General features: G+C 46.1%; 1 protein-coding gene across 1 annotated transcript in view; it reads left to right on the forward strand.

Moving 5' to 3' along the window:
- zfyve28 (zinc finger, FYVE domain containing 28) overlaps nt 1-15,849 on the forward strand; it is a 54,421-nt gene that overhangs the window by 34,146 nt on the left and 4,426 nt on the right. Inside the window, 10 exon segments of the mRNA XM_029675499.2 lie at nt 2,144-2,284; nt 5,364-5,501; nt 12,264-12,466; nt 12,578-12,667; nt 12,799-12,888; nt 12,981-13,082; nt 13,281-13,360; nt 13,363-14,767; nt 15,060-15,158; nt 15,463-15,626. Of these exon segments, the coding sequence (XP_029531359.2) occupies nt 2,144-2,284; nt 5,364-5,501; nt 12,264-12,466; nt 12,578-12,667; nt 12,799-12,888; nt 12,981-13,082; nt 13,281-13,360; nt 13,363-14,767; nt 15,060-15,158; nt 15,463-15,626 (2,512 nt within the window).

Raw genomic sequence — 15,849 nt, forward strand, 5'->3', positions numbered from 1 at the left:
ATAATATTTCAACCGGACAATAATGTTGTCAATATAAAAGGTAAACAAGAAATGCACATGCGCCTGAAAAAGCTCTGCGACACATTAGCGTCCACTCGTTCAGACTGGTCTTACTCCCTCATTTATAAGAATACAAGCCTGAAACGATTTCTAAAGACTGTTGACATCTAGTGGAAGGCATAGGAACTGCAAATGGAGTCCTAAGTCAATGGATACTGTAATGGCATTGAATAGAAAACAACAAAACCAACAAAAAAAACTACTTCCTGAATGGATTTTTCTCAGGTTTTCGCCTGCTAAATCAGTTCTGTTATACTCACAGACACTATTTTTACAGTTTTGGAAACTAGAGTGTTTAGAGTGTTTTCTATCCAAATCTACCAGTTATACGTATATCATATCTTCTGGGCCCGAGTAGCAGGCCGTTGAATTTGGGCATGCTTTTCATCCAAAATTCCGAATGCTGCCCCCTACCCTAGAGAGGTTAATGCATTTGGCCTAGTCGCTGGTTACAAGTTAAATCTGAATAAGAGCGAGCTTTTACTTTTAAATGCGGCAGCTTGTAACTACCCATTACACACATTGCCTTTCAGAGTAGTTCTCAACAAATATACATACTTGGGGGTACATGTCACGAACAAATCTGATCATCTTTAAGGCTAATTTTACTCTGGTGGAGAAAGATTTTGAACCATGGTCACTACTCCCCCTATCATTAGCTGGTCTACCTCTTTCAATGCATACCTATTTTTATTCCAGAATATTTTTTTCTGCAAACTAGATGGGATAATCTCACACTTCAACTGTAATAATAAAAATCCAAGCATCCGCTAGGTGTTCCTGCAAGCTGGTCTACCTCTTTCAATGCATACCTATTTTTATTCCAGAATATTTTTTTCTGCAAACTAGATGGGATAATCTCACACTTCAACTGTAATAATAAAAATCCAAGCATCCGCTAGGTGTTCCTGCAAAGGCCTAACTAAACTCTTAGGGGGCATGGCCCTACCTAATTTCCAGTTCTATTATTGGGCTGCCAATGTCCATGTAATTCAGTACTGGATCTGTGCAGATACCCCACATATCATTCCAGCATGGTTGAAGATATAATCTTCCTCATGTATGACATCCTCACTGGCTGCTTTGGCACATTCCCCTATTCATTCTACTACTTCAAGTTATACCAAAAACATTTTAGTAAAAAACACTTTCAAGATCTGGAACCAGTTTAGACTGGTTTGCAAACCTTTTCATTAAGGGCCCCTCTACTCAGAAATCACGTTTTCCATCCAACGCTAGTAGATGGAGCCTTCTCCATGTGGTTCATCCTTGGCATCAAATCATTCAATGATTTGTATATTGATGGCACGTTTGCATAGTTCCAACAAATCTCAGCTAAATTCCACCTTCTGAATAATAATTTCTTTAGATATCTATAAGTGAGCACCTTTGTTCGTGACATGACCACTCAATTCCCCACTCTTTCTGTGGGCCCTCCCACTGATGCATTTTTCACACCATCTCCAACAGTAAAAGGCATTATTTCTTATAGCTATGATTAAATTTACTCTCTTCACAATCCTTCATTCGCAGCTATTAAAACTTTATGGGAACAGGATCTAGGTGATGAGTTTGCTGATGACACATGGGGAGATATTCTGTACCGTGTCCACTCCTCTTCTATTTGTGCCAAACAGGGTTTGATCCAATGCAAAATGTTACACCGCACTCACTGGACTAAATGCAGGCTTTCTAAGATCTATCCTGATGTCCACCCTGTTTGCGACGGGTGTTGGCAAGCTGCTGCTTCATTAATACATGTTTTGGTCCTGCTCTGGTCCTAGCTTTTGTGAGTTGGTTGGCAGGAAGGTTGATTTTACTTATATGGAATATGCCCTCTCCTCCCTCTCATTTTGTGTGGATTAAAGATATCTTACACTTTAGTAAATTGGAGAAGATAAGATTTACCCTACAGGATTCTTCTGACAAATTCTACTGAATGTGGCAACCTTTCTTTACCTATGTAGAGACACTGCAATTTCCCTCTACTCTACAGTAAACTGCCTACCTAAGAGTTATTGAATTGATCTACCTTTGTGAGTGTTTAATATTAGCCTGTATTATTATTTTTCTATCTCTGCAGAGGACAGACCCTCAGCTCCTGGCCCAGTTCTACTATGCTGATGAGGAGCTTAACCAAGTGGCCACAGAACTGGACAGCCTGGATGGCAGGAAAGACCCTCAGAGGTGTACTCTGCTGGTCAACCAGTTCAGATCCTGTCAGGTAAGAATCGGAAGGAACTGACACTGGTTGATTTGAATACCCTCGGATTAGGGCCACAATTCTATAGCAAGTCTTTTATAGTTTAGTTTCGCTATGTTTCTAATTTCTTTGACTTCAAACTCCATCAATTAATACAAATCCATCAGACATTTTATGAGGTAATTCTATAAACCCTTTTTGACAGCGAGCACTTAAATAATCCACCATGCCAAGCAAAGTGAGTGATAGTTCAAGTATTGAAGTTTCCAGCAGATTCTGTTAAAGCGACATGCTTTTGAGTTAAGAGGATCATTATTTTTTACTCTTAAGTGGAGTTTGAACTGCAAAATGGCTGATATTGGTTGGCTAATATGGTAGCGGTTATATGATTGGATGGGCCCTTAAATCAAGCCAGCTCACAGTGACAAGGTGAGATAAGGAGTCAATCGGGGTGGAAGCAGTTGATTCTCATGTCACATTTTGTTGTTGTTTTGATAGCCTTTATCAGGTTGTGAGTAGGTTGTGTCAGGACTGAAGCCTTGGATGAGTGACTTCTTTGGATGGCTTTTATCTAGAGATAGGCTATCATGACACCTGGTTTGATGTTTTCAGGCAGTATGGGGTCAGAGTGAATGGTTGAATGTCAGGTTGTTGTTGTATGACTTGATATGTTAATGTTATGTAGATCCACTATAGAATATTAACCTGCTTGACAGGAGCTTAAGCTTATCTACCTCACAAACGTACTGTATTTGTCTCTGTCTGAGACCTGTCACATGACCGATGGTAGGCCATTGTGTCGTTTTGGAGTCGGGGGACTTTGACATTTATATACCATTCATCCTCCATATATGCGGTGAGGGTTAGGTGATGCGTGTGGGGTCGGGACTGTGTGAGTTGAAGGCTGCCATGCTGCTGCCTGCTGGTGTGATGTTCAGGGGGGCAGACTGAGAGATCTTTAGCAGGCCCACCACCATAAATTAGCCTAGTGCACCCAGGGCCCTGGGGGGGGGAAGCTCCTAATAAGGTCACTGCTTGAACCCCAACTGCTTTTCCTCTCTCCTATTTTTCTCTCTCTCCATCGATCCCACCCACTCACCTCCTCGCTCCCTTTCTCCATTCCATGCTCTCATTGTCCCTCTCTTTTTCCTTTGCTCGCTTCATTGTCACCTTAAAGATGCACTATGCAGAAATCGCTAGCAATCGCTTGCAATAGTTTGCCTAATTTCACGTAGGACAGATATACCGCTTCTTAGACTTAGTTTCAATGAGTGACAGATCTATAACACACACTTCTATTTGGTCGGGTCACCCAAATAGTTTCCTATTGCAGCTTTAAATTGACCACGCCCTGCTGTGGTCTGTATGTTAGTTTTGCATTGTGATGTGCTTCGTAAACTGAAAGAAAGGCTTTTAGCTGACTGACTGCAGGACATGTTCAGCAACTGAGAATTATAATTCCTGGTTTGGCTCTTTCCATATCTCCCCTAAAGGAAAATAACAATGCTTCAGGGAGCTGAGCTGCCTCTTGTTCTCTCAGTCAATGTTTTGCTTACACACTCAGTTATGGGAAACAGGACTTTCACTTTTAATATATTTGGTATACTTTCTAATCCCACGATTAGAAAATTATTTTAGTGTAGGCTATCTTGTGAAGACAAAACACAATGTTACCAGCAAGCTTTCATAATACCCTGTATACCTGAGATGTCCAGAATGGAAGGCAAATGGTCTGAGCAAAGCAAAACCTAGAGGGTAGGAGTGTAGAGAGTGCAAGCTCTCTATTCTGCAGCTACTCTAGGTATCATCCCAATGTCATGTTCTGTGATGAGGGCTGATAGTGGTCAAGATTAGCCCTTGCTGTAGTGTACCACACATGGCCAAGACATACGTAGTACTGCACTGCAATAAAGGAGTCGGTGGTTAAGCTTTTTAATCTTTCTCCTTGAGGGCAGCAGAGACTCACTGATGTTCCTGACCAGATTACAGCAGCACACAGAGAGAGAGAGAGAGAGAGAACTATTTGTACATTGTATATATATATATATAATATGACATTTGTAATGTCTTTACTGTTTTGAAACTTCTGTATGTGTAATGTTTACTGTTAATTTTTGTTGTTTTTCACTTCATATATTCACTTTGTATGTTGTCTACCTCACTTGCTTTGGCAATGTTAACACATGTTTCCCATGCCAATAAAGCCCTTGAATTGAATTGAATTGAATTGAGAGAGAGAGAGTCTAGGCGTGAAAGGCTCATTGTAACTCATTGTTATAACTGTTGTACATGCCAGCGCTACACAAGCTGTTGATTAGCTTTCGCTGTGTGTGCCAGTGTGTGTGCACCGCTGCAATTATGGGATTTAGTTTAGTGTTTTTTATTGAGGGGGAATTAAGATGTGACTGAGGGCTATAATGGGCCGTTCTGGGCATGGGCCTGTAATTGTTTTCAGCCTGTTTCCTGTTTAAAGGGATTCTCCGGCACAGTTGGATACCTTTTTAGCCAGTAGTTTTGAAAGTAGCGCTCATGAGCCAAAAGTGGTCCCTGAAAATGGCATACTACGTCGCGTACAGTATGTGCACCACGTCATTGCTCTCTTTCTCGCTCTGCTGTGGGTGCATCTTGTGCATATTGCTAGCTGTCAATCATATGGCGAGGGGCTGAAGCTAATTGGTTAAACTGAATTGCTAGGTTGCTGGCCCACGGGCGGGAAAATGGCGCGGCACACATTTCAGAAAAATAGTTGCTTTCAAACTAGGAATTTCGTAGCAAATTGAGGTAAGAGTAATTCTGCTCATAGATTATGCATATGAACTACACATTGACACATCCAGCCCAAAGTGGGAAGTTAAAAAAATAATTACTAGTCGCCAAAGGTCCGGAACATGTCTTCGAGACACTACATGTAGGGGGTGATATTTAGTTAGTGGATTTACAGGGGTAGTTTGTAACATTATTAGAAAATATGTGTTTTTTTTGCTCTGTTTCCAGTCATTCACCCAACAGAAAAATATATATTGACTGCCCTTTTTCATTCAGTACGTTTATTCACAAATGTATTCAATCTCTTTTCCTGTCACTCTCCATGTGTCTGCAGGACAACGTGTTGAACATTATCAACCAGATCATGGATGAATGTATCCCTGATGACCGAGCCAACAGAGACTTCTGTGTCAAGTTCCCAGAGGAGATTCGCCATGACAACCTGGCAGGACAGCTGTGGTTTGGGGCTGAGGTACTGTACTGTATTCCCTCCAGTATCATCTCACATCACAATAACTATAGTCACTCTTAAAGAAGTCATGCCCGTTTACTGTCTTTTTCCTATCTGTCTTTTTCCTGTCACTATGTAAAGGTGTATCGTTATATAGCCGTACTCATTATTCCTTGTGTTAATCAGTTGCACGTAGACAACAAGTCTTAATGAGACTAACCTGGATAAATAACTTTAGGTTACGACCGTAACCCCGGTTCTCTGATAGTATGAGTGAGGTATTTCACTTATGGGATACCCCCCAGCGTATTCGTCTGAAGCCTTTATTACACTACGCCAGCCATGATTGGCTGGACATCGAGACGTGTGCGTCAGGAAGGGTGTCCCTCCTACCCTATAAAAGGTTCAACGCTGTGTCTCTTGAGTCATTCAAAAATATGCGACACCTCTTCCTCACTCATACAAGGAGGGGGTGGTCTGGTGAAATACCTCACTCATAATATCAGAGAACCGGGGTTGCGGCCGTAACCCCGTAATACTCTTTCAAGTATTCGTTTCGGTAGTTCACTTATGTGATATAAGGGACAGCAGGTAGCATTAAAGTGGGGGAATGTATACAGGTGGACGCGTGGGCACTCATGTGCCAATGCGTCCACTCCCATCGGTACATACCGATCCCTCAGGGAAAAGAACAGTGGACACTGAGTATTCTCCATTGATGCATAAAGATCCACTGCTGGAATGCCGAAGTGCATCCAAACCTGATTGGCTACCTCTGGGTGGAGCTTCCACTCTCCGTGTAGAGTGTTCCCCCTGGAAAGTAAATCTGCCCCCAGATTCAGTACTCCTGGTACATGAGTAGCTCTCAGTGACTGGAGATGCACACTGCTCCACATAATCAGTGTGTGTAAGTGAGAGGATCGCAGTCCCCCTTATTTATGTAAGCCACGACAGTGGTATTGTCTGTTCTGACTAGAACATGAAGACCCACCAGAAATGGGAGGAACAACATTAATGCTAGGGACACTGTAAGGAGGTCCAGGCAGTTTATGTCCGGTGTTCCCAGAGGTGCAGTGCTACCATGCAGTCTATGGAGATCTGTACATGTGATGTTTGTGACATATTGGGCTCAGACCTAGAGAAGAGACCCAGCGTTGAAACGCTCTCATATTCTTAATGGGGTGACTACTCAAGCCGATGCCATCAAACCTAGCAGCCTCAGGCATGTTTTGAAAGAGATTAGGTTCCCTCTGAGAAACAGTGCTAGGCAAAATTGGAATGTTCTTATACGTTTCACTGAAAGGCGAGCTTTGAATGATACCGAATCTAGGATTAAACCTAGGAAAGAGATTGCCCGGGAATCAAAACACTCTTTACTGTGCTTATTCTGAAACCTAGCGATGCCAGGTGTTCCAATTGTAGCTGACTGTGTTCTAAGACCTCTTGTCTCAATTGCTTGCACAACAGACAATTATCTATCTACAGTTGAAGTCGGAAGTTTACATACACTTAGATTGGAGTCATTAAAACTCATTTTTCAACCACCAAACAAATTTCTTGTTAACAAACTATAGTTTTGGCAAGTCGGTTAGGACATCTACTTTGTGCATGACACAAGTCATTTTTCCAACAATTGTTTACACACAGATTATTTCACTTATAATTCACTGTATCACAGTTCCAGTGGGTCAGAAGTTTACATACACTAAGTTGACTGTGCCTTTAAACCGCTTGGGAAATTCCAGATTGTTATGTTTTTAGAAGCTTCTGATAGACTCAGGAAAGAGACGTGTTTTGTCTCTTAGAGATGAACGTACTTTGATGCGAAAAGTGCAAATCAATCAAATGTGTCACTTTCTGACCTTAGTTCCTTTGTTTTGTCTTTGTTTTAGTATGGTCAGGGCGTGAGTTGGGGTGGGCAGTCTAGGTTCTTTTTTCTATGATTTGGGATTTCTGTGTTTGGCCTGGTATGGTTCTCAATCAGAGGCAGCTGTCAATCGTTGTCCCTGATTGAGAACCATACTTAGGTAGCCTGTTTTCACCCTTGAGTTGTGGGTGATCGTTTTCTGTTGAGTGTTGGTATCTGCACCAGACAGAACCAGGTTCTCTTTATTGTTTTTGTTCAGTGTTCATTTACTTTATTAAAAAGATGGACACTTACATGCTGCGCATTGGTCCTCACCTTCTTCCACCAACAACGGCCGTGACAGAATCACCCACCAACCAAGGACCAAGCAGCGTGGTATCGGGCAGCAGCGAGATCTGGACTATGTGACAACTTGGGACGAAATAGAAAGGTGGTCGGTCGACCCAGGGAGAGTGCCGGAGCCCGCCTGGGATTATCTGGAACAGTGCGAGGAGGGATACCAGCGAATGGAGTTGGCACGGCTATCAAGGAAGCCCGAGAGGCAGCCTTAAAAATGTTTTGGGGTGGCACACGGGGAGTGTGGCTAAGTCAGGTAGGAGACCTGAGCCAACTCCCCGTGCTTACCGTGGAGAGAGGTGGACCGGGCAGGCACCGTGTTATGCCGTGAGGCGCACGGTGTCCCCGGTGCGCAGGCATAGCCTTCCGGTGTCTCCCGCCTGTCCGGTGCTGCCGGAATCTCCCGTCCATTCGGGACCCGTTGCTAGGGTCCCCAGTCCGAGGTCGGCGGCGAGGGTCACCGCTCTAAAGAGGCCACGGAGGCAGTTTAAGAGGCGGACAAAGACTATGGTGGGGTCCATGTCCCGCGCCAGAGCCGCCACCACGGACAGATGCCCACCCAGACCCTCCCCTATAGGTTCAGGTTTTGCGTCCGGAGTCCGCACCTTTGGGGGGGGGTACTGTCACGTTCTGACCTTAGTCCTTTGTTTTGTCTTTGTTTTAGTATGGTCAGGGTGTGAGTTGGGGTGGGCAGTCTAGGTTCTTTTTTCTATGATTTGGGATTTCTGTGTTTGGCCTGGTATGGTTCTCAATCAGAGGCAGCTGTCAATCATTGTCCCTGATTGAGAACCATACTTAGGAAGCCTGTTTTCACCCTTGAGTTGTGGGTGATTTTTTCTGTTGAGTGTTGGTATCTGCACCAGACAGAACCAGGTTCTCTTTATTGTTTTTGTTCAGTGTTCATTTACTTTATTAAAAAGATGGACACTTACCACGCTGCGCATTGGTCCTCACCTTCTTCCACCAACAACGGCCGTGACAAAATGACCCTGTGAAGATGCTTGAGGAAACGGGAACAAAAGTATCTATATCCACAGTAAAACAAGTCTTATATCGACATAACCTGAAAGGCCGCTCAGCATGGAAGCAGCCACTGCTCCAAAACTGCCATAAAAAAGCCTGACTACGGTTTGCAACTGCACATGGGGACAAAGATTGTACTTTTTGGAGAAGTGTCCTCTGGTCTGATGAAACAAAAATAGAACTGTTTGGCCATAATGACCATCGTTATGTTTGGAGGGAAGCACGAGGGTGGCAGCATCATGTTGTGGGGGTGCTTTGCTGCAGGAGGGACTGGTGCACTTCACATAATAGATGGCGGGAAAATGATGTGGATATATTGAAGGAACATCTCAAGACATCAGTCAGGAAGTTAAACTTGGTCGCCAATGGGTCTTCCAAATGAACAATGACCCCAATCATACTTCCAAAGTTGACTTAAGGACAACAAAGTCAAGATGGCTTAAGGACAACAAAGTCAAGGTATTGGAGTGGCCATCACAAAGCCCTGACCTCAACCCTAAAGAAAATTTGTGGGCAGAACTGAAAAAGCGTGTGCGAGCAAGGAGGCTTAAAAAACTGACTCAGTTACACTAGCTCTGTCAGGAGGAATGGGCCAAAATTCACCCAACTTATTGTGGGAAGCTTGTGGAAGACTACCTGAAACGTTTGACCCAAGTTAAACAATTCAAAGGCAATGCTACCAAATACTAATTGAGTGTTTGTAAACTTCTGACCCACTGGGAATGTGATGAAAGAAATAAAAGCTTAAATAAATCCTTCACTCTACTATTATTCTGACATTTCACATTCTTAAAATAAAGTGGTGATCCTAACTGACCTAAGTGTAACGGTTGTCTTCGGTGGAAGGGGAGGAGGACCAAAGCGCAGCGTGGTATGTCTTCATGATATACACTGCTCAAAAAAATAAAGGGAACACTTAAACAACACAATGTAACTCCAAGTCAATCACACTTCTGTGAAATCAAACTGTCCACTTAGGAAGCAACACTGATTGACAATAAATTTCACATGCTGTTGTGCAAATGGAATAGACAACAGGTGGAAATTATAGGCAATTAGCAAGACACCCCGAATAAAGGAGTGGTTCTGCAGGTGGTGACCAAAGACCACTTCTCAGTTCCTATGCTTCCTGGCTGATGTTTTGGTCACTTTTTAATGCTGGCGGTGCTTTCACTCTAGTGGTAGCATGAGACGGAGTCTACAACTCACACAAGTGGCTCAGGTAGTGCAGCTTATCCAGGATGGCACATCAATGCGAGCTGTGGCGAGAAGGTTTGCTGTTTCTGTCAGCGTAGTGTCCAGAGCATGGAGGCGCTACCAGGAGACAGGCCAGTACATCAGGAGACGTGGAGGAGGCCGTAGGAGGGCAACAACCCAGCAGCAGGACCGCTACCTCTGCCTTTGTGCGAGGAGGAGCACTGCCAGAGCCCTGCAAAATGACCTCCAGCAGGCCACAAATGTGCATGTGTCTGCTCAAACGGTCAGAAACAGACTCCATGAGGGTGGTATGAGGGCCCGATGTCCACAGGTGGGGGTTGTGCTTACAGCCCAACACCGTGCAGGACGTTTGGCATTTGCCAGAGAACACCAAGATTGGCAAATTTGCCACTGGCACCCTGTGCTCTTCACAGATGAAAGCAGGCTCACACTGAGCACGTGACAGACGTGACAGAGTCTGGAGACGCTGCGGAGAACATTCTGCTGCCTGCAACATCCTCCAGCATGACCGGTTTGGCGGTGGGTCAGTCATGGTGTGGGGTGACATTTCTTTGGGGGGCCGCACAGCCCTCCATGTGCTCGCCAGAGGTTGCCTGACTGCCATTAGGTACCGAGATGAGATCCTCAGACCCCTTGTGAGACCATATGCTGGTGCGGTTGGCCCTGGGTTCCTGCTAATGCAAGACCATGCTAGACCTCATGTGGCTGGAGTGTGTCAGCAGTTCCTGCAAGAGGAAGACATTGATGCTATGGACTGGCCCGCCCGTTCCCCAGACTTGAATCCAATTGATCACATCTGGGACATCATGTCTCGCTCCATCCACCAACGCCACGTTGCACCACAAACTGTCCAGAAGTTGGCGGATGCTTTAGTCCAGGTCTGGGAGGAGATCCCTCAGGAGACCATCCGCCACCTCATCAGGAGCATGCCCAGGCGTTGTAGGGAGGTCATACAGGCACGTGGAGGCCACACACACTACTGAGCCTCATTTTGACTTGTTTTAAGGACATTAAATCAAAGTTGAATCAGCCTGTAGTGTGGTTTTCCACTTTAATTTTGAGTGTGACTCACAAATCCAGACCTCCATGGGTTGATAAATTTGATTTCCATTGATCATTTTTGTGTGATTTTGTTGTCAGCACATTCAACTATGTAAAGAAAAAAGTATTTAATAAGAATATTTCATTCATTCAGATCTAGGATGTGTTATTTTAGTGTTCCCCTTATTTTTTTGAGCAGTGTATTTTAATGAAATATCACTGGACACAGAAAACAAAAGGAACAAGAGAAATAAATGAAAACCGACACAGTCCTGTGTGGAACAAACACTGACACTGAAAAATAATCACCCACAAAACACAGGTGGGAAAAGGCTACCTAAGTATGATTCTCAATCAGAGACAACGAACGACATCTGCCTCTGATTGAGAACCATACCAGGCCAAACACATAAACACAACATAGAAAAAAGAACATAGACTACCCACCCCAACTCACGCCCTGACCAAACTAAAACAAAGACAACAAAGGAACTAAGGTCAGAACGTGACACTAAGACAGGGAATTTTTACTTGGATTAAATGTATTTGGCTAAGGTGTATGTAAACTTCCGACTTCAACTGTACATCATCAGCCAAATACCCCTCTCTCTGAGTGGGGCTCTGGCTGCCTCGGCACACTTCGTAAAGACACAAGGTGATAGTGAGAGTCCGAAAGGGAGTCCCAGAAAAGGGAATCTGAGAAATTTCTTGTGAGGAGGGTATATTGAGATGTGAAAGTAAGCGTCCTTCAGGTCGACGAATACGAACCAATCGCCTGGTCGCACAGAACGTAGCAGAGCAGTGTGTGTCAACATTCTGAACATGTACTTTCTCATGTGCCTGTTCAGAACACGTAGATCTAGGATCGGGCGTATGCCGCCCCCCTTTTTTGGAACCTGGAAATAGTATGTGGCAGTGGCTTTGCTCGGGAGGAACAATTCTTATTGCCCTTTTCCCTATTAGCGATGTGATTTCCTCCCGGAGTACACACGCTGATTCCTGAGTGTATATGATTCCATTGAATTGAGGCGGGGTGACAGCGAATTCTAGTCTGTATTCCCTGTCTATTGTGCCCTATACCCAGTTTGACACTGCTCATGCCAACCATTTCTCTCTCCGCTCCAAGAGAGGGCTGACCGGGATTCCCCCCACGTTCAGCCAATCATGGCTGGTGTAGTGTAATAAAGGCTTCAGACGAATACGCTGGAGAAGTATCCCATAAGTGAAATAGAGAAACGAATACTTGAAAGAGAACTGTTAAATAACACAAGTCATTCTCTCTCCATCTCTGTGTGTAGTGTCTGGCTGCAGGCTCCATCATCATGAACAGGGAGATCGAGAGTATGGCCATGAGGCCTCTAGCCAAGGACCTGACCCATAGTCTGGAGGAAGTCCGAAACATCACGAGAGACCAGGCCCTCAGAGACCTCAACTTCTACACTGACCGCATGAGGGACGCGCTACGCCACTTCGACAGCCTCTTTGCTGAGTTTGAACTCAGGTAGCTATAGGACATCAACATCTTTAGCTTTTGGACATCATCAACAACAACATATTTGACTGTATTTACATATTTTGTTTTACACAATTCCCTCATCTCCTCTTCTGTCAGCTATGTGTCAGCCATGGTGCCTGTGAAGTCTCCCAAAGAATACTATGTTCAGCAGGAGGTGATTGTGCTCTTCTGTGAGACTGTAGATAGGTGAGTTGTATGCAGGGGCAACAGAGGAATAGAGACGAGTGATGTCACAGGAGATGCAGGGTTTAGTACATTTTTTAAATGGTTGGCCAATATTATTTCACATCCTCTCGTCTTTGTTGTGTTTGTCTTAGGGCGCTCAAGCTGGGCTATCTCAGCCAAGACATGATCGATGACTATGAACCCGCTCTGATGTTTACAATCCCCAGACTAGCCATTGTGTGGTAAGTGTTTTCTCCTCTGTCTCCATCTTCCTCTTCTTCCTAGAAGTCTCTGATACTAATAACATGTTATAATCCCCATGTCTCTCCTTCAGTGGTCTGGTGGTGTACGGTGAAGGTCCACTCAACCTGGATAGGAAACCAGAGGACATGTCTGAGCTCCTCCGGCCTTTTCGCACTTTACTGAAGAAGATCAGGTACTGTTAAGAGGATACACATATAGATTGTCCTCTGTATTTAATCATAGAAAATAGCTCTGTCATTCACAACAATCTTTTGAACATCAGTCTCAAGAACCTGGGCAAACAATCTAAAGGTCATGGGCCACTACCGTCCTCATTGAGTGATCATTTTAGGCTGGTAAGTATGTTGTTAAGGTTGTGTTATTCCCATAGGGACCTGCTGCAGACCCTGTCAGAGGAGGAGTTGTTGACGCTGGAGCGGAGCCTTTGTATCTCTCAGGACGGGGAGTTCCCTTGGTCCCTGAGTGCCCACCCACACCCACCCCAACCCCCACCATAGCCCCAGACCTCCCTTCATCCAGCAGCCCCACCAGCGACACTCGTGAGGAGGTGAGCGAGGAGGAGAGAGTGCAGCAACAGGAGGTGCTGTCTCTGTGCATCTCCCACATCCAGGAGGAGGAGGACAGGGAGTGGGAGGAGGTGAAGCGGGCGAGGGAGCAGGGTTCTCTGTGTGAGGAGGTGGAGGAGGCAGACCTGGCCTGCTCCATGCAATATGATGAGGAGGAGATCGAACAGCTCAACATGATGGTGTACCGTGTGGGGGATGAGATGTCCACGCTGCTGTCCCCTCCCAGCCAGGGCCAGTCCCCGGCCCACCGCCCCAACAGAGGGGGCTCCAGCGGGGGCTCCAGCACCGAGGCCTCCCCCCTCCGGTTCCTGGTGGGCCGGGGAAGGACAGGTCTCTACCATGAGGAGGAGGACAGAGTCTTCTTCATGGAGGACTTGGACGCAGGAGGGGACATTGTGACCAGCAGCCGTTTGACCTCGCCTTCCAAAGCCCCTCAGCCCTCCTTGCCTCAGCCCCACAGACCTGGCCTCCTGACAGACTCAACCAGGAATGGCTGGTCCACTGATGCTCAGTCAGATCCGTCCCAGCAGCCCCAAAACATGCCCCCACAGTGCCCAAACACCAAGCGTCCAGGCCCCATCCCCGGCCTGGAGCCCTTGCCCTACACTAACGGCTGGGAGGTGGGCCTGGAGGGGGGCGAGACTGCTGAAGTCATTGCACACCGTATGGGAGGGATGAAGCTCTCGGCCACGGTCATCTTCAATCCCGGCTCCCCCAGCCTGACTGAGCTGGCTGTGGACAAGCTGCTCCTACCCCGCCCCCCCCTCTCCTCAGCTACAGAGCCCTGCGGCCCCCTGGTGGCCACCCACTGCCTGCTCAACTCCTGTGTCTGCTGCGGCAGCTGTGAAGACGGCCATGATGACACCCTCACCATGGACAACACAGGGCTGGGGATGGACCTGGGGTTGGACAAACACTGCAAGCCCCATCCACCACACAGCTCTGTCATCCAGTCCTCTGCCTGTCGCCTGGCCTCCTCAGGACACAACTTACATAGGAAGGGGGACTCTCCCCCCCAGCTGACGCCCCCCTCCTCCCGCTGCTCCTTAGAGCCTCCTCCAGGGGAGGAGGAAGGGGACCAGCGCTGTGACAAGTGCCTGGTGGTGGTGGCCCCGGGATCTCAGCAGGGCCTGGGCCAGGACAGCAGCCCCAATGGAGTAAGGGGAGCCCCAGAGCCCTGTGTCCACCAGTGGAGGACAGTGAGGAGGCCTCAGGCCAGCGGGGGAAGGGACAGGACAGGAACCAGACAGACAGACGGGGAGTCCAAGGAAGAGAGCAAGAAGAACACTAGGTATGAGCATATGTACTATAGGTGTGTGTTTGGGTGATGTATTATCAGCGCTCCCCTTCAAAGCAGGTAGGCCTCAACAACAGTCATTTACATATCTGTGGAAAGCAAACTTCCTCCATGTCTCTCTGGCTAATTGAACCAGGATCTTGTCATCCACTTGTTGTTTTATGTTCTAGTTGCTATTTGCACTTGGCTTTATGCTACTTTTGTGCCTATCATAATGTTCACAGATCCCGTTTTATGTTGCCCATATGTTATCGGTTTATTATTTTATTTAATGATTTATTCCCAGTTCTTTCCAGGACTCTCCTCTCAGCTCAGTCTCCAGTAGTGACTATGAGAGTGTGTCTGTCACCACATGTAGTCTGTCCAGCAGTGCTTACACAGCCAGGTAACCGCTGGCCGTGTGTGTGTTTCTGTTTCGTACATCCCCATGTTACAGCTTATGTTAGTACTATAACCCTTGCCCATCTCTATTTTACTCACTTTGAGATTGAAATCAACCAAAACCACTATAGTGCGATGCATATTCAAGTGCAGTACACAATATGCTGGTGAACAGTGTTTCTGTGTTTATAACAATGACAATATGACAGTACCTCCTCTCTCCCTCCATCCTCCCTCTCCCTTCACTGGATCTCTCTCTCCCGTTCTCACTCTCTCTCTTGCACGTGCGCTCCCCCTCTCTCCTCCAGCCCTGTCAGCAGTCTTACCACGAGCTCAGGGACGTCAGAGGATCTGGACCACCATGAGATCCAGCTGGCCCTGCAGGCTGCTAAGATGGCCGCCAGGAACAAGATCCGCTCGCGCTTCCACAGCAGCAGTGACCTCATCCACCGCCTCTTCGTCTGCATATCGGGTATGACACACTCCCTCTCTCTCTGAGGGTATGACTATCTGTCCAAGGATATTACTCTCCAAGGGTATAGCTGTGGTTTGATGGGGTAAATCAGTCTATGTTTCTTTTTACTCTTTTTACTATGTCTTTCTTTTTACTCTGAAAGACAATGAAATCATGCTTTTGTTGCTTAACCAGTATGCACTCCTCTTCAGTCCACCCCATAGTGCTTCTCTATTTATTA

This window comes from Oncorhynchus nerka, linkage group LG12 (genome assembly GCF_034236695.1).
Source record: "Oncorhynchus nerka isolate Pitt River linkage group LG12, Oner_Uvic_2.0, whole genome shotgun sequence".
NCBI lineage: Eukaryota > Metazoa > Chordata > Actinopteri > Salmoniformes > Salmonidae > Oncorhynchus > Oncorhynchus nerka.